The 19700-nt window shown below is 45.1% G+C and overlaps 1 protein-coding gene across 2 annotated transcripts; it reads right to left on the bottom strand.

Moving 5' to 3' along the window:
• Positions 1-3259: 3259 nt before the first annotated feature.
• On the bottom strand, positions 3260-19126 carry CHRNA6 (cholinergic receptor nicotinic alpha 6 subunit). 2 transcript variants are annotated; one of them, XM_007962346.3, is made up of 6 exons: positions 18597-19126; positions 15289-15428; positions 9383-9427; positions 7550-7659; positions 6468-7446; positions 3260-3927 (listed from the first exon to the last, which is right to left on the bottom strand). In XM_007962346.3, the coding sequence occupies exons 1-6, from the start codon at positions 18673-18675 to the stop codon at positions 3796-3798; spliced, it is 1485 nt and encodes a 494-aa protein (XP_007960537.2). In that variant the 5' UTR covers positions 18676-19126; the 3' UTR covers positions 3260-3795. The 2 variants fall into 2 exon arrangements, with proteins under 2 accessions (XP_007960537.2, XP_072874741.1); XM_073018640.1 differs by lacking the exon at positions 9383-9427.
• Positions 19127-19700: the final 574 nt, after the last annotated feature.

The raw sequence follows: 19700 nt of genomic DNA on the forward strand, positions 1-19700 counted from the left end.
TTACACATTGCACACCTATATAAAAATATCTCACATAACCCATAAATATATACAAGTACTATTTATCCACAAAAATTAAAAATTAAAAAATAGAATAACTATCTGATCCAGCAATTTCACTTCTGAGTGCATACCTAAAATAACTGAAAGCAGCGACTCAGAATTATTTGTAAGCCCAAGTTCATGGCAGCAGGCAAAAGGTAGAAGCAACCCAAGTGTCCATTGACAGGTGAATGGATACATAAAGTTCGGTAAATACACACGACACTATATTATTCAGCCTTGAAAAGGAAAGAAATGTTGACACATGCTACGATATAGATGCACCTTGAAGCTGTTTACACTATGTGAAATAAACCAGTCACAAAAGGACAAACACAATATGATTCCACTTATATGAGGTACCCAGAGTGGTCAAATTCATAGAGACTGAAAGTAGAATGGGGGTTGCCTGTGAGGTAGGACAGGAGGAGCAGTAATTGCTTACTGGGTACAGGGTTTCAGTTTTGCAGGACAAAGAGTTATGGAGATGGATGGTGCTGAAGGTTGTACAACAACATGAAGGCATTATGGGCTGTGTGTGGTGGCTTATGCCTGTAACCCCAGCACTTTGGGAGGCCAAGGTGGGCGGATCACGAGGTCAGGAGATTGAGACCATTCTGGCCAACATGATGAAACCCCATCTCTACTAAAATACAAAAAATTAGCCGGGTGGGGTGGTGCGTGCCTGTAGTCCCAGCTACTTGGGAGGCTGAGGCAGGGGAATCACTTGAACCCTGGAGGCGGAGGTTGCAGTGAGCAGAGATTGTGCCACTGCACTCCAGCCTGGTGACAGAGCAATACTCCATCTTAAAAACAAAAAAGAAGGCATTTAATACCATTGAACTGGATGCTTAAAAATGGCTAATATAGGAAATTTTACATTATATGATTTTACCACAGTTAAAAAAAGGTAAATGAAATTAAATATTGATTGGGCTTAGGAATAAAAAATAAAGTATTGTGTAACAACCAATCCTCTATAAAGACAGGAAGATAAAAGGTAGGTACTACAGTCACCAACATTACAGGGAATAAAAATGCTCTAAAATAGAGTCATTCAGGCTGGGTGCGGTGGCTCATGCCTGTAGTCCCAGCACTTTGGGAGGTTGAGGCGGGTGGATCACTTGAGGTTAGGAGTTCGAGACCAGCCTGGCCAACATGGCAAAACTCCATCCCTACTAAAAGTACAAAAATTAGCCAGGCATGGTGCAGGCCCCTGTAATCCCAGCTACTCAGGAGGCTGAGGCAGGAAAATCGCTTGAACCCGGGAGGAGGAGGTTGCAATGAGCCGGCATCGTGCCACTGCACTCCAGCCTGGATGACAGAGTGAGAGTCTATCTCAAAAAAATAAAGAAAGAATAAAAAATAAAATAGAGTCATTCAAATTCAAGACCTCTGCCTAATGTCCTACAGAGAACCTCAAGCTCCAGCAGAAAAAAGACAAAGAAGAATTCACATGGTAGTCATAAAAATTATGATGTACCAACACAATGTTAATTATGCCATCATAAAAATTATACTTCAAGACTCTGTAAAGGAGAATGTTGCTGATATTATGTTTTAAGGAAACAGCATTGCAAGGTAAAATTGAAGTGTTTGCATACAGACAAAGACTAGAAGGGAAAAGGCACAAATGAAATTATTTCCTTTGCTAGATTTGATTTATTGTTTTCTGCCTTAAAATACATGTTTAAAAGTGTTATAATATTTATACGACAAATAAGAAGATAATCAGAGTATGATAAAACAGAATTCCCAAGCTTCTCCCTCTCAGAAAAGGAATTGTTCCAAAAGCTCCAAGATTATAATTCCTTATAGAAGAAATATGCATGTGGCATTGGACCCAACTTAAAACTAAAAACCTAAATGAAAATTTTAAAAAAGAAATAACTTAGGTCAGGTGCTGTGGCTCACGCTTATAATCCCAGCATTTTGGGAGGCCGAGGCAGGCAGATCACCTGAGATGAGGAGTTTGAGACCAGCCAGATCAACATGATGAAACCCCATCTCTATTAAAAATATAAAATTAGCTGGGAACGATGGCACATGCCTGTAATCCCAGTTACTCAGGAGGCTGAGGCAGGAGAATCGCTTGAACCCGCAAGGCAGAGGTTGCAGTGAGCCCAGATCGCGTCATTGCACTCCAGCCTGGGCAACAAGAGTGAAACTTTGTCTCAAAAAAAAAAAAAGAAAAGAAAAGAAATAACTTTATTTTCAGTATCAGTACAATGAAGAAATGAAAACTGTTGATGAAAAAAGACTAGACGTCTGGGCGCGGTGGCTCACGCCTGTAAATCCTGGCACTTTGGGAGGCTGAGGCGGGTGGATCACTTGAGGTCATGAGTTCGAGACCAGCCTGGCCAACATGGTGAAATCCTGTCTCTACTAAAAATACAAAAATTAGCTGGGCGTGGTGGCGCACACCTGTAGTCCTAGCTACTCGGCGGGGGCTGAGGCAGGAGAATCACTTGAACCGGGGAAATCAGAGGTTGCAGTGAGCCGAGATTGAGCCATTACACTCCAGCCCGGGTGTCGCAGCAAGACAGTGTCTCAAAAAAAAAAAAAAAAAAAAAAAAAAAAAAAAAAAAAAAAAATTGAAAAGACTAGAAAGACAACTTTTTCCAACCACAACAAAAGGGTTGCCTTAGGTTTCCCTGGCCATGTCTCGTCATGTTCTCCTATTCTGGTTGCTCTAGTGACATTCCCCAGATGACATCTGGCCTACAGTCTTCATAGCTACTACTTTTCCTAAGAAGCTACAAGCACTTGTGTGAAAGAACCCACTGCTGTCACCCTTGCAATGCCTAGCACAGCACTGGGTTTCCCCTCAAGCTTCTTGCCAGATGAATGCTAAGCAAATACAGCCTGTTGAGAAAGACTCTGACTATCTGGTAGTTTTTATTTATTGATTTATTTTTGAGACAGAGTCTCACTCTGTCACCCAGGCTGGAGTGCAGTGGTGTGATCATGGCTCACTGTAGCCTCAACCTCCCAAGCTCAAGCAATCCTCCCCAGATCAGCCTCCCAAGTAGCTAGGGCCACAGGTGCAAAACACCACAGTGGTTAATGTTTTTAATTTTGTAACACAGGGTCTCCCTATGTTGCCCAGGCCGGTCTCGAATTCCTGGGCTCAAGCAATCCTCCTTCTTCAGCCTCCAAAGTGCTGGGATTACAGGCGTGAGCCACCACACCTGGCCAAACTGTTTTTTTTTTTTTAAAAAAAAACAATCTATATCAAATAATGCTGAGGGGGTGAGCTACATCACAGAGACGTGCACAAGAAATCAAGGATGCAATAGTTCACAAGTATTGTAAACAGTTCACAAATGTCGCAAGGTCCAATTCCCGGAGTTCACCTGTCACATGTCATAATACTGAGAAACAGCAACCGCTGGAGGTGAAGCAGAACTTCTTAGTGTGGCTTGATGTAAATTACATAGTTAGGCTGTATTGTAAGTCATTTGTGTCCTGGGAAGCCAAACACACAGACATGAGAAAACTGACCTGATACTGTAGCCGTGGGTGCTGCCCAATCTGGGCACTAATGTCATAACCCTTCTCACTTCTCCCCCTGTGCTACAGTGGAGGATATTCCACCTCCTGAGGTGCAAGAAAGTCCTCTTTTTCCATCTAGCCATCAGCTTTAGCAGATGAGGGACTTGCGTGGGAAGCCTTTGCGTTCCTTTCCTTGTGGCAGGGAATGCAGAACAAATATGGTGTCTGTAAATTTCTGAACATAAAGGAAAATACATTTTAAGATTTTCCTGTGTTCCCAAGTAGTGGCTGTAGAAATAGCCCTGCAGTTCCAAACACACAGACAATTATAAATACCCAAAGAAATACTCTGTCCACCACCATGGCCACGTATTTCCAGTCATCTTCTACCTGAAATGCAAACAAAAATTAAGAGCTGTTTTAAAAAACCAAAAGCATAAGAAACATGCGTTGTTTCATCAATAAGCTGCTTCTTTTTCAAAGAAGGTTTCTCTGGCACATTTTAAAGCAAATATTAGCCAGGCAGGCAGATCACCTGAGGTCAGGAGTTCGACACCAGCCTGGCCAACATGGTGAAACCCCATCTCTACTAAAAATACAAAAATTAGCCAGGCGTGGTGGCATGTACCTGTAGTCCTAGCTACTTGGGAGTCTGAGGCAAGAGAATCGCTTGAACCCAGGAGGTGGAGGTTGCAGCGAACCAAGATCACACCATTGCACTCCAGCATGGGTGACAGAGTAAGACTCCATTTTGAAAAATAAATAAAAATAAAAATAAAGCAAATATTGGTATTTGGTGAATCCATGTCTCCTGTATAGGACACATAAGACATTTTGTTTCGTCCACAGAGGGCGAATGCACAGCCTCTGTGAGAGCCTCAGACAGCAGAGTCTGCGGCAAAGCCCTGACTCCGTGGGTCCCCAGGGACTTTCCCAACTGCAAGAGACACTACTGAGAAGCAGCTGCTCAGAGAGCTAGACTCATGCTTTGCAACGCTGGGTAGTCTGGCTCCATTGCAAGTCTGGGGAATGAGTTTGAGGCAGCAGGTACCGCTGGGGGTGCAGGACATGGGGTATGATTGAGAACCACTTTATCAGGAACAGGCAGCCCTCCAGCCCTCAAAGGGATGCTGGCCATGGAGAGCTGGTTGTATTTCTCCCAGTTCCTGACCCTCCAGCCTTCTGCCACTGTCTCTGTACTTGTGTCTTGAGAGCCCTAACTGTTAGTGATTAAGTCAACAGCAGCTGTTTCTTAAATTAAAAAAAAAAAAAAAATGTTAGGGACAGGATTTTGCTGTGTTGCCCAGGCTGAAGTGCAGTGGTGTGATTGCGGCTCACTGAAACCTGGAACTCCTGGGCTCAAGCAATCCTCCAGCCTTAGCCTCCCAAGTAGCTGGGACAACAGACTTGGCAAATTTTTTAAAATTTGTTTTTTAGAAACGGGGTCTCAATATGTTGCCCAGGCTGGTCTCAAACTCCTGGCCTTACTTAAACAATTCTCTAGCCTTGGCCTCCAAAAGTGCTGCAATTACAGCCATGCGCCACCATGCCCTGCTAATTTTTGTATTTTTTGTAGAGAGAGGGTCTTCTTTTAAATTGTATGAAGATGAATTTTTCTGGGCTCTTGTCCCGTGACACATCCGCATGACAGCCATTCACAGCATCCTCCTCCTACACCAACAGGGTGGACTTTCGGTCTCACAGTATCCTTTCACTAGGAGTGATGGCTGCCAGCAGCTGCAGTCTGAAGTCAAACCCAGACACCTGGCCCAAGTTTCAGATGCCCTCCGCTAGTCACCCACATGCTGTGGGAAATTGGCATGATTCTCTTGAGCTCTGTCTTTGGAGGCTGAGGGAGGCACATGCTGCTATAGTTAGACTCTGGGCAGCAGGAGCAGAGTACGTGAATGCTAAAAATATCCCTGGGGCTCTTTTCACCAGCACCTAAATCTCTCTCAAGTAGGACAAGTGGAGCCAGAGCTGCCGGAGTGAACGCACTCCTGCCCTCTCCCACATCTCCCAGCACCCCCAGGCTGCACGCTACTCTGAACTCATTTCTCCTTCCCTCTGGGGCAGCTTTTCTCTTTCTACCTTTTTATTTGCCGCTGTTTCTTGTGCAGGGGCTTTTTTTCTTTTTTTTTTCTGAGACAGGACCCTGATCTGTCGTCTATCTCCCAGGCTGCAGCCTCAAATTCCTGTGCTCAAGCAATCCTCCCACCTCAGCCTCTTGAGTGGCTGGGACTACAGGTATGCACCAACACGCCTGCTAATTTTTTTTTTTTTTTTTTTTTTTGGTAGTTCAAGGTCTCGCTATGTTGCTCAGGCTGAGGTTCTTGGTTTCATTAACTGAGATTGCCCTGAGTTTGTTTGTTTATTTTTATTTTTGAGATGGAGTCTCGCTCTGTCATCCAGGCTGGAGTGCAGGGGTGTGATCTTGGCTCACTGTAACCTCCACCTCCTGGGTTCAAGAGATTCTCCCAACCTCCCAAGTAGCTGGGATTACAGGCCTGTGCCACCATACCTGGTTAATTTTTATATTTTTAGCAGAGACGGGGTTTCCCCATGTTGGTCATGCTGGTCTCAAACTCCTGACCTCAGGCGATCTGCCCACCTTGGCCTCCCAAAGTGCTAGGATTACAGGGGTGAGCCACGTGCCCGGCCCGGAATGTTTATTTTAAGCAAATTTTACTTGAGTTCACATTTCTGGAGGTGGAGATTTGCTCTAGGGCTGTTGCACCTGACCCCACTCCACTGGCAGGTGTGACCCTGTCAGTCCACCCATAACCACACAATAACAAAGCCAGGTCTCAGAGCAAGGCTGCAGGACCGTCTCAGGAACAACACTCACACTGAAGGTCTGACTGTGCCTCCAGAGTGCCCATAGGCTGCGAAGGGTGCAAGCTGGCTGGGTGGAGGGAACACACATTTACCTCCTTGGTTTCATTGTGGCTCTTCATGTTTTCCGCTATGAATTGAACACTGTTAATCACATCTTCAACTTCAGGCGAGTGCTCCCAATTTTCCACCATCCACTGTAACGGCTGATGATTTAATCTTCTCTTGCTGGTGGCAAGTTCATTTGATTTGTGATAGTGGAAGCATTCTTTAAGATGTCTGGGTTCTCCAAGGCTTGCAAACTTGCCTTTGGCAGGCCTCCTGGCAAGGCCTCTGGGCACTGTATCAGAGCCTGTGCCCCTTGTCTTGTCCAGAGGCCACCTCATCAGCAGGACTTGGGGCAGCAGCTTCAGGAAAACTGTCTTCACCCACCTGGGCATGGTGTGCGTGGTTGGGGTGCGGTAGTGTATGTTCAACACAAACACAGTCACCACGATGGACAGTGTGACAAAGATCATGGTAAACAGCAGGTACTCACCCACCAGTGGGACCACCAGAGATGTGGACGGGATGGTCTCTGTGATGACCAGCAAAAACACAGTCAGAGAAAGCAGGACTGAAATACAAAGCGTCACTTTTTCACCACAGTCTGAAGGAAGGTAAAAGACCAACACGGTTAGAAATGAAATAAAGAGACAGGGGATGATCAGATTAATTGTGTAAAACATCGGCAATCTTCTAATGTAGAAAGAATACGTTATATCTGTGTATATCTCTTCACAACAGTTGTATTTGATATCATGTTTGTAGCCAGAGGCATCAATAATTTCCCATTCACTGTTTTCCCAAAAATCATTCATATCCACTTTTGATCCAATGATTAGAAGATCAATTTCAGCTTTGTCATACGTCCAGGAACCAAATTTTAGGGAACAGTTTTGATGATCAAAAGGGAAAAAGGTGATATCCATAGGGCAGGAACTCTTAAAAATAGCTGGTGGAGTCCAGGTTATCATGCCATTGTATTTAAGAAGAGCTTTTGTCTTGCCTTCAACTTGGAAGTCACCAACAGCACTGCAAAGCAAGTCAGACACCATTAGTAACACTCCCTTTGCTATAGGCCAGAATACACCAACAGCAGCTTTGGAAAGAGGCTACAGTGGTCAGAGACCCATACTTGTTATAGAGAACAATGTCGGGCTTCCAAATCTTATCCGCGGGAACTCGAAGAGTCTCAATGCCATCATATTCCATTGGATCCCAGCGCAATTTATAATCATTCCAGATCTAAAATAAATAGAAATCAGCTTTTAAAATTTCTTAATAACTTTCTGGCCAGGCACGGTGGCTCATGCCTGTAATCCCAGCACTTTGGGAGGCCAAGGCGGGCAGATCACTTGAGGTCAGGAGTTCGAGACCTGGCCAACATAGTGAAACCCCGTCTCTACTAAAAATACAAAAATTAGTTGGGTGTGGTGGCACGCGCCTGTAGTCCCAACTAGTCAGGAGGCTGAGGCAGGTGAATGACTTAAACCTGGGAGACAGAGTTTGCAGTGAGCTGAGATCATGTCACCATACTACAGCCTGGGTGACAGAGTGAGACTATCTGGAAAAAAAAATCGTTTTTTAATATCTTTCTTCCAATGTTAACTTTATGATGGTTCAACAGTTGTTTTTCAAAAAAGAACACATTCGGCTGGGCACGGTGGCTCACACCTGTAATCCCAGCACTTTGGGAGGCCGAGGTGGGCAGATCACGAGGTCAGGAGATCGAGATCATCCTGGCTAACACGGTGAAACCCCGTCTTTACTGAAAATACAAAAAAAAAAAAAATGGCAGCCGAGCATGGTGGCAGTCGCCTGTAGTCCTAGCTACTCGGGAGGCTGAGGCAGGAGAACGGTGTGAACCTGGGAGTCGGAGCTTGCAGTGAACCGAGATCGCACCACTGCACTCCAGCCTGGGCGATAGAACAAGACTCTGTCTCAAAAAAAAAAAAAAAAAGTAAAAAGAATACATTCTTATTTGAAGAATGCATTGGTTTCTATCAAAATCCGGACAATTTTATCCATGGGGAACAGGGAGCTAAATAGCTAAGCTGATTTAGGCAAATATTTCATTAGATAATTATGTATTGACTATTATTTAGCTGGTCAAAGTTTTAGGCTTAACTTCCATATTCCATGAGGTACAACACTCACACTGGAGTGGCAACCCATTTCTAATATCAAAAAGTTCAAGGGTACGATGATAAGTTTTGGATTTTTTTTTAACAAAATCTGTATAAATGATTAAGACTTCCTTTCTGTTTTTTGGTTTTTTTCCAAGACAGAGTCTTGCTCTGTTGCCCATGCTGGTAACGTAGTGGCGCAATCTTAGCTCACTGCAACTTCCGCCTCTTGGTTCAAGCAAGTCTCCTGCTTCAGCCTCCCGAGTAGCTGGGATTTGGGGCGCCCACCACCACGCCAGGCTAATTTTGTATTTTTATTAGAGACAAGGGTTCACCATGTTGGCCAGGCTGGTCTCGAACTCCTGACCTCAGGTGATCCTCCTGCCTCAGGCTCTCACAGTGCTAGGATTACAGGCGTGAGCCACTGCACCCCTCCAGGACTTTCCTAAAGAAGAAGGGGTACGACTGATAAAACCAGCTGCTGGGAATCTCATGTACATGCTCCCAAGCTCAGCTACTGACTTCTCCAAGCCTGGTCAAGCAGGGATCAAAGAGCAGGCAAGCATCAGACCCGGGAGCTCAAGTTACAGAAAAGTGGAAGATCTGAGAGCAGCAACCAGGAAGGACGGAAATCTCTATGTCAGAAGGACCTCTGTCACTAGGTGTCTGCACCTGTGAAGCATGCATCAAGTCAGCTATTACCAGAGCTGCACTTTAGGCTTTGGAGATGACCTAGAGGATAATATTTTATATTCTAAAACCAGTTGGAGATGGAACAAGGTAGTGCTTGTGGGTTTTATCCATTTGACATCATTAAGCCAACAGATGATATAGGCACATACGTGACGCAGCCACAAATTGGTTTCCATGATCTGGTTTACTTCATCCTGGGAAGAAGAAATAATATTTTTAGCCTCAAATGTGCTTGCCATAGAGGTGAGTCTTAGAGCAAAAATTACAACTAAAAAGAACCAAATCTGACATATTCATGCCAGTGAAAGAAGACTTAAAGGCAACGTGTGAAAGCATTCAGCATGCAAGCAGAAATGCAGCATTTTCACATCTGGCTCCAGCCCTGTGGATTTTGAGAGGAAATGTGGCTTTAAACTCTTTCATAGCTGATTTAAGTCTCACCTCTTCTGTGAAGTGCTTCTGATCTCTGCAGCCCATCAAGTTTTCTAGTTCCATGAAAGGAAGGAGGGAGGGAGATGCTGCAGATAGTGGTGGGAATTCCAATCCTGCAGTGTTTTTGCCTGTTCCCTAAACGCCTCCCATCCCCGACTGTGCCTCAGGGCTCTCCAGGCTCTGAGTCCTGAGACCCCTGCCCTGGGATTCTACCTTAAAATGTCAGCCTCAGTCGGCCGGGCACAGTGGCTCACACCTGCAATCCCAGCATTCTGGGAGGTCAGGAGTTCGAGACCACCCTGGCCAACATGGTGAAACCCTGTCTTTACTAAAAAATACAAAAAATTAGCCGAGTGTGGTGGCAGGTGCCTGTAATCCCAGCTACTTGGGAGGCTGAGGCAGGAGAAGTGCTTGAACCCTGGAGATGGAGGTTGCAGTGAGCCAAGATTGCGCCATTGCACTCCAGCCCATGCGACCGAGCGAGACTCCATCTCAAAAGAAAAAAAAAAAAAAAGCCTCTGCCACCATGAAATTTCCAGCTGGCAGCTGCTACTCACCCCCAGCCAAGCCACCACTTCAATCATTCACTACACAAATATTTATTGAGTAACCACTACGTGCTCTATAAATATTGGGAATACAGCAGTAAGAGGATGGGAAAATGTCCTGCCTTCATGTGTCTTAGCTGTTAGATGGGGAGACATAAAATTACTAATAGATCTATACTATAACATAAGAGAGCAGTAAGTCCTATGAGGATAAATAAAGGAGGACGGAATGGTCCATGTGTGGACACAAACACACACATATGCACACACACTCATGCACACTCATACACGCACACACTCATGCACACTCACACTCATGCACACATATTCACATGTGCACGCACTCATGGTACTCTCATACACACTCATGCACACACACACACTCATGCACACACTCTCACATACACTCATGAACACACGCACTCATGCACACTTTCGTATACCCACTAATTCTCATAAACATTCGTACTCACACACATATACTCTCATACACACTTACACACTCATACATGCACACTCACACTCATACACTGGTGCACACTCACTCATGCACACACACACTCATGCACATGGACACTCATACACTCAGGCACAGTCACACACTCACACACATGCTCTCACACGCTGGTGTACATGCACACACACTCATGCACACACACGCTCATGCACACACGTGCACATAATCTCAAACACACATATCTATTTTAGATGGGATGGGCAAAGAAGGCTTCTTTGAGGAGGTAATGTTTAAGCAGATACTTAAATGACCAGAAGACAGGGCTGTGTGGAGGAAGAGCATTCCAGGTGGCATTCCAAATGTAATGAGTTCCTAAGCTACCACCTCTCAGTGGGAGAACTACCAAAGACACATCTGGCACCTTGAGCAGCCTTACGGCCCAGCAGCCTGGTGGCTGTGGTATGTCCCCAGTGGCCAGCAGTAGATTCACAAGTCTTCCTCAGTCAGCCTTGCTTCCCAAGACACCCAGGCACCCTCCAGAGTAAATGAGCTCAGTGGTGGTGGCCGAGGGAGCTGTGGTCAGGCTCAGACACCAGCTTGCCCTGGGCCAGTGGCTGCCTTGCAGTTCTCTTCTCCCCTACTCCATCCCCACTGCTGCCCCTCCTGGAAAACTCTAAACAGAAACCCTGCCAGGCTTCCTCTTTCAAATGGGCCTGTGACAAGACAGGGTAAGCCCCAGGGTTTGAAAGATCAGCAAAGGAGTTGCAGTCATGGGTTCCTGTGAGTTCCAGGAAGCAAAGAAATTATCTGTACTTATCTATTGGTCAACCAATTCATGGCTTTACAATTACACAAGCCTGCAGTCAGTGCCTTCTGGTGATGAGCGTCCCCTTGCAATCTGCAGAGTCCAGCAGGGGCTGTGTCCATAAATCCACTCACTGCTGGTCAGGAATGGACTAGCCCTGCAGTCTCGGTTCCAGGAAGGCCTCAGGGGTGAGGGTATAAGCCCTAACTGCCCTCCAAAGCCTTTTTTGTCTCTGAATGAGCACACTGTGTTCAGAAAGCTGAGATCATTTGGCAATAGCCAACTCCACAGCCTCACTTCCACAGGCTCAGAGAAGCTCCAAGTGGTATGGACATGGTCCATGGGGGTGTGGACACCTTGAGAGATGTCAGCTGACCCTATGGAGCAGGACCTGTCTGGCAAGTCGTACTCTCTCCATCCAATTCCAGATCCCACCAATGGGCATGGCACTGCTATCACACGTCCCTGCTGGAGGAATCCAAAGACCCACAGCATCAACTCCATTCCTGGCGCCATCAACCTGTACCTCCTTCTTGGAAAAATCAATTCATTGACATGGCAGCTGCATTAAAGGCTTTGAGTTATGATTTCAAATGGACTCATTTCTGGAGCAGCAGCAGACTCGGAGACTCGGATCAGAAAGGCCAAGTGGGCTGCATTACACCAAAGCTTTATCTTTGTCATTTCAGATATACCAGGCCAGCACAAACACGGGATCCCTCCGAGGGGCACTTGGTCTTGCTCCTGCACTGAAAGAAACCAGAAAACTTTCTGGCCAAGGTCATTTTTCATGACACAAACACACTTCCAGGGAGAGCCCTGGTGCTCCAGAGCCAAGCTGGGGATCAGAGAGAGGGCCCCGAGACCTTCCAGAAGGGAGGGGCAACAAAGTTTCCTGGCTGTGCCACTTCTCTCCGCCACCCCAAGTTCACCTGACAACACACAGCTATTGCACTCCTGGGCGTTTATCCCAGAGACATGGAGGTTTCTATTTACACCAAAACCTGTACACAAATGTTCACAGTAGCTTTATTTGCAATAGACCAAAAACTGGAATCAGCTCAAATGTCCTTTAACAAGTTAATGGTTAAATAAAACATCGTAGTCCAAGTGTGGTGGCTCACACTTGTAATCCCCACTTTGGGAGGCCATGGTGGGCAGATCACTTGAGGTCAGGAGTTCGAGACCAGCCTGGCCAACATGGTGAAACCCCATCCCTACTAAATACACAAAAATTAGCCGGGCGTAGCGGTGCATGCCTGCAATCCCAGCTACTTGGGAGTCTGAGGCAGGAGAATCACTTGAGTCCGGGAGGCGTAGGTTGCAGTGAGCCGAGATCACGCCACTGCACTCCAGCCTGGGTGAGAGTGAGACTGTCTCAAAAACAAACAAAACAAAACAAAACAAGCAAACAAACAAAAAAAGCAACCTGGAGTACTACTCAACAACAAGAAGGAATGAACTACTGATATACTCAGCGACTCAGAGGAATCTCTAAAGATGATGCTGAGGGAAAAACCCAGTCCCACAAGTTTACCTACTCTATGATTCCAGTTACGTATGATATTGTTGAAATGAGAAGATTTCAGAATGGAGGGCAGATTAGTGGGGGAAACGGGCAGAGTCTACAAGGGATCCTCTGTTATTTCTTACAACTGCATGTCAATCTATAATGATCTCAAGAAATAAAAATTCAATTTTAAAAACTTGCAGTTCCAAGTCTGCTTTGCAGCTGGAGGTAGTCAATGAGATGGAAAGCAACAACTCTTACGGAAGTCACAGAAGTCTAGGATGTACACTTTGCCCTTTTCCTCCTCTTCCTTCTGTTTCTTGCAAAGAATGTGAATGTGAGGATGGGAATATATCAGTTATCTTGAACCATGAAGCAACACTGAGGGAAGAAGCCACGCACAAAGGGTAGTGAAATAGAAAGAAGGAAGGAACCTTGGTCACTGCTGCCTCATCTGGTTTATACGTTTAGAATCACGGTCCGTTGGAATGACATCCCTTGGAGCTGTGCGGTGCATAACCTGGACAACTGAACATACAGGTGCAACCACTAACACCGTGAAACTGACTGATATTAATCTCCTGGACTGTTAATCTTTAGATTTCTGTTGCATAAGAAAGGAATAAACTTTTTGTTTTGTAAAGGCTGTGGGTTTTCTTTTAATATCTGATACTTGCAACCAAATGTAAATGCCAAAATCTGCATTTACCAGCCATTTCACCCCCCTCTTCAGAATAACCTCCTGCAAGGGCGTGTCCAGCAGGGTTACGGAGTGATGCCATGCAGTGAGGTGGCCCTCACAGACTTCAGAGGAAACTCAGTTCAGCTCTCAGATCACAACAACCTAGTACACAGCAAGAACTGCTTCCAGCCCAGCAGAAGACTAGGAACCAGGACAAAGCTACTGGAGTTGGGAAAGGGATTAGAACAAGCACCAAATAAATACTCACTAAAGGATGGGAGGGCGCATCCAGGTAAGGGGAAACATCTGGCTTTATTTTTTTCAGCCAGTGCATGCACACTTCCAGCCTGGGTCACAGACAGAGGACTGGGCCAGGGTTGGTTTCATCCACTGGGAAGTATGGACTGGAGAATGTGGTGGGGTCTGACTCATGCCTGTCATTAGGGTCTTTCCCCAGGTGTACCCAGAAGAGTCACCGCCATCTCACCCACAGAGCAAAGTCTGGGAGGAAGGAGGCCCCTTCACTATCCATGGCTGGGGCTGACTTGATGGGCAGGGCTCCCCTCCGCGTGCTGTAGTCTCAAGAATGCTCCAGAGCCCCTCTCTGGAGACACTTCAGACCTCTCTTGCTTCTTAAGCCTGCATCTTCCTGGAATTTGGTCTAAGCCCTGGAGCCCAGACCTTGCTGACTCAAGAGTACGGGCCTCGCCACTCCCTCTCCCTGCAATGGGGGAGCAAAGATGATCCAAAAGAAAGAGCTCCAGTCCTACTTGCCCTTGAACACGGTAGCAAGGAATTAAATTAAGATCCTCAAATTCCCATCCTTTTTTTTTTTCCCCAAGGCTAAATGAAAATTGCATTTTTTTCGTTCTCATAACATAGAAGACTTAAAGCAATTTTTTTTTTCCCTGTTCTGTTGCCCAGGCTGGAGTGCAGTGGTGCAATCTTGGCTCACTGCAGCCTTGACCTCCTGGGCTCAAGCAATCCTCCCACCTCAGCCTTCCTAGTAGCAGGGACTATAGGTATGTGCCACCACACCTGGCTAATTTTTGCATTTTTGTAGAGACAGGAGCTTGCTATGTTGCTCAGGCTGGTCTCGAACTCTTCAGTTCAAGGGATACGCCTGCTTCAGCCTCCCAAAGTGCTGGGATTACAGGGGTGAGCCACCACACCCAGCCTTAAAGCAATTTTTTAACTGTGGAGTGAAAAGGGCATGAGCTTTGGATTTAAATCTCAATTTTGCCATTTTATAGTTATAGTTAAGTGACCCTGGGAAAGTCACTTAACTGAACTTCCATTTCCTCAGCAGTGAGATGAAGATGTTGGCCACACAGTGTTAACAGGCGTCTGGTGCACAATGGGTGCCCCATGAAGTTAGCTGCCTTTCACTCCCCTGCAACTTTTTGATTCATAAACTGGTTCTGAAAGCACTTCAAGGAAAAACACTGCCTCACACAGACAGGTACAGCATTGGTGGGAAAAGTGCCTGCCTCCCAAATGGATGGCTTTGAAGGGCCAGATCTCTGTAGATCTGCATTTATCTGTGTTTCTAAAATTCCTTCATTTACCGCCTGCAAAAGCGTAACAATGCTGGGGAAAGCTCTGATCAGATGGCACTCACCACGTTGGCCAGCTGGGTGATGGCCACTTCAAAGTGCACCGTGACGGGGTCAGAAACGTTTTCCACGGGCCTGATGAACTGGTTGTAATGAGAAAACAGTTTGTGGAAAAGCCTCTCCTCAGTTGCACAGCCCGCACCGCCTGTGAGGCCAAACAGAGGGGAGAGTTAAAGCCAGCCAGGCCACTGGCCACTGCAGATATTCTAGGCAATTCTTCCCGGGCCCGGTGGGGAGTGGATGTCCCAGCCCATGACTGCATCCTGGTGTTGTCCCCACCTGTGCATGCTCCACCAGTGCCCATCTCACCCCACCCTGTATGCCTCAGCTGTTCACCTTTACAGTGGAGATAAAAAGAGTAATGCCTGAATTTCAGGACTAGAGCAATATCAAAGAAAATTATGTTGGTCAGAGCATTTCTTAAAGTCTAAGGCACTGCAGATATAAAGGAGTAGACACAAGGCTTGGAATCTTCGCTTATGCCACTGAAGTAACTCGCAGTTTTACTGATGGCACTAGACCCTTTCCAGTAATTCAGGAAAATCCTGTCCTTTCTTGTCTAAAATACTGAATCAACTAACATCTGTATCTACACCAGCAAGGCGCTTAGCTGGGGAATCTTCACCAAGGAAACTGAAATAACTAGTAATTTCATGATGGTCTTTGCAAGTCATGTTCTTTTAAAAAATCAACTTTGAAGACATGAACAGACACTTCTCAAAAGAAGACATTTATGTGGCCAAGAAACATGAAAAAAAGCTCAACACCGATCATTAGAGAAACACAAATCAAAACCACAATGAGATATCATCTCACGCCAGTCAGAATGGCAATAATTAAAAAGTCAAGAAACCTGTTGATGCTGGAGAGACTATGGAGAAATAGGAACGCTTTTACGCTGTTGGTGAGAGTGCAAATTAGTTCAACCATTGTGGGAGATGATGTGGCGATTCCTCAAAGACCTAGAACCTGAAATACCATTTGACCCAGCAATCCCATTACTGGGTATATACCAAAGGAATATAAATCATTCTATTATAAACATACATGCATGTGTATGTTCACTGCAGCACTATTCACAATAGCAAAGACATGGAATCAACCCAAATGCCCATCAATGATAGACTGGATAAAGAAAATGTGATATAGGCTGGGCGCAGTGGCTCACGCTTGTAATCACAGCACTTTGGGAGGCCGAAGCAGGCAGATCACGAGGTCAGGAGATCAAGACCATCCTGGCTAACACAGTGAAACCCCGTGTCTACTAAAAACACAAAAACTTGGCCGGGTGTGTTGGTGGGTGCCTGTAGGCCCAGCTACTTGGGAGGCTGAAGCAGGAGAATGGTGTGAACCCGGGAAGCTTGAAGTCAGCTTGAAATGAGACAAGATCACGCCACTACACTCTAGCCTGGGCGACAGAGCGATACTCTGTCTCAAAAAAAAAAAAAACAAAAGAAAGAAAATGTGGTATATATGCACCATGGAATACTATGCAACCATAAAAATGAACAAGATCATGTCTTTTGCAGGGACATGGATGGAACTTGAAGCCGTTATCCTCAGCAAACTAACACAGGAATGAAAAACCAAGCACTGCATGTTCTCACTTAAAGGGGGAGCTGAACAATGAGAACACATGGACACAGGGAGGGGAACACCACACACTAGAGCCTCTTGAGGGGGTCCAGGGAGGAAGAGCATTAGGAAAAATACCTAATGCATGCTGGGCTTAATACCTAGGTGATGGGTTGATCTGTGCAGCAAACCACCATGGCACACATTTACCTGTGTAACAAACCTGCACATCCTGCCCATATACCCCAGAACTTAAAATAAAACAAAAATCAACTTTGAAATTCAGTTATTGTGGAGATTTCTGAGAATGCAAGGCTTTTAAGGCAAATTTACTTGAAACTTTTTTTTTTTTTTTTTGAGATGGAGTCTCGCTCTGTTGCCCAGGCTGGAGTGCAGTGGCACAATCTCGGCTCACTGCAAGCTCCACCTCCCAGGTTCACGCCACTCTCCTGTCTCAGCCTCCCAAGTAGCTGGGACTACAGGTGCCCACCACCAAGCCCAGCTAATTTTTTATATTTTTGGTAGAGACGAGGTTTCACCGTGTTAGCCAGGATGGTCTCAATCTCCTGACCTCGTGATCCGCCTGCCTCGGTCTCCCAAAGTGCTGGGATTACAGGCGTGAGCCACCGCGCCCAGCCACTTGAAACGTTTTTAAAAGTTGAAATTGGTTTTTAAATAATAGCACTTTCATTCACTAAATTTTAGACAATAACTTTATGCATATCTCTTTGTATTTTTCCAAGAAAACCTTAAAAGTGGGGTTACTTGTCCTCATTTGACATAATTGATATCATTACTACCTCTTCTACATTTTCCCTCACAGAATTTAAATTTGATACCTAACGTAGGACGCCACAAATTTCCCAAAGGGAAATACATTGAAGGAAAAAAAAATGGAAAGGGATTGAAAAGTTCATCAGGCAACACGAATGGAAAGATCTCTGTTAAATTACTAAATGGAAAGAGTTGCCTGACGAATGCCTTTGGAAACACTGAAATGCTAGGGTTTTAGCAGGAAGGACAAATTTAAGGTAAAACATCATTCTTGCCATCGTAATTAATCATGATAAACATATTTCTCCATGGCAGACAACAAATAATCCTCATTACCCATTTTCTTCCTCTTGAAGACTTTTTATAGCAGATAAACCCTCCATCAGCCTTGAAAAGCAAGGCCCCTGCAAATCTAACAGCATAAAAATGTGATTTTATTCAGCACAACAGCAGTGGTCCATTTCTAAGTTGTAACTTTTAAAATGAATGATCTTACTCATGGGATACGTTTCAGCATAATCATGTGATGTGTTTCCCCAAATGAACACAATTACCTACAAAATGGAAGAGTTCATTGACTGAGTAATAATACCAGCTAACAAATATATTACCACTTTGAAAAAACATTAAACATAACTGCCAATAAATAAGTTCAATACAGTCACAGCAGAGATCAATAGAAAACTGTATCATTTTTCTTATATTTTCATTGGGAAAAATAAAATAAAATATGGTTTGCACTATGTTTCATGGTCCTCTCCTCCCCACCGTACCCCTCAGATTTCATCTTTTGTTACACCTAACGCATAAAAACCAAATAGATTAATTAGCAGTTGTAACAGTGGTGGTTCCTATGCAGACCACAGAATCTTTTATTAATGTATATTCTCAAGCACAACTAGAAAAGAGAGTAAATACATGTAGCTAAAAAGGAAATAGAAGATAAAGCAGAAATGAAACCTACCTTTAAAGAAAGGTGTGAACACACACAGCCAGAGATACAAGCCCCTGTGAAAGAATCCCTGCCCCTTGCTGGTCGGCATGGTCAAAACACACTTGGATTCCTTTTCTCTAGGCAAAGGATTGTGGAAAACAAAGAACTATCAGTCAGCCACATGCATCCAACCTTGACATCATCAGAAGCCCACTGCAATCTGTGTGTGTCTTCTGAGAAATCAAAACATCCCCAGGACTTCACATGGTTATTCCCAGGATCAGAGACTGAGGCAGACATGAAGGGCGAGTAAAAAGGATTCGATCTGATGTCAGATGAGTCATCACATTTCCTATCAGCCTAGATGTCTCTTCATGCAAGAAAGGGGAAGAAAAGCAGAAAGGAAATGCTGGGGCAGACAGGACCCTGGGAGGACAAGCACCTGTGAGTGGCTGAGATCTTTCTGTGGTGCAATTTCAACCATAATCTTAGGGGAATTCACTGAGCTCCAACTACAGGTAAAGCTCACGCTAGGTCCCAACAAGTTTGTTCTGACTCATGGAGTTCTCCAGTTAATCAAGGCTTAACCTTGTTAGAAAACTTTCTGCAATATGAATCCTCATTTCTCTCTTAATGAGTGCAGCTTGGAGAGAACAGAAGTTTGTTTTTGTTTTTGTTTTTCTGACTCCAGGGCTTCCAGTGCCTTTTCTGAGTTCAGTGATCATCCAGGACTAGAGACTAGATGTCAGAGAATGAGAGGAATGGATACCACCTGGATATTTTCACATTTATTTAAATATTCTTATTGCAAAGCATGGTGGATCACCTCCCAGGTTCACGTCATTCTCCTGTCTCAGCTTCCCGAGTAGCTGGGACTACAGGTGCCCACCACCACGCCCAGCTCATTTTTTGTATTTTTAGTAGAGACGGGGTTTCACTGTGTTAGCCAGGATGGTCTCCATCTCCTGACCTTGTGATCTGCCCACCTCGGCCTCCCAAAGTGCTGGGATTACAGGCGTGAGCCACGGCGCCCGGCCATGTCAGTGGGTTTCTAATTAATTGAGCCTCTGACCAGATATCAGTGTTGGTTAAAGAGGAGTTAGAACTGAAGAAAGACCAGGCGTGGTGGCTCAT

Source organism: Chlorocebus sabaeus, chromosome 8, assembly GCF_047675955.1.
Source record: "Chlorocebus sabaeus isolate Y175 chromosome 8, mChlSab1.0.hap1, whole genome shotgun sequence".
Lineage (NCBI taxonomy): Eukaryota > Metazoa > Chordata > Mammalia > Primates > Cercopithecidae > Chlorocebus > Chlorocebus sabaeus.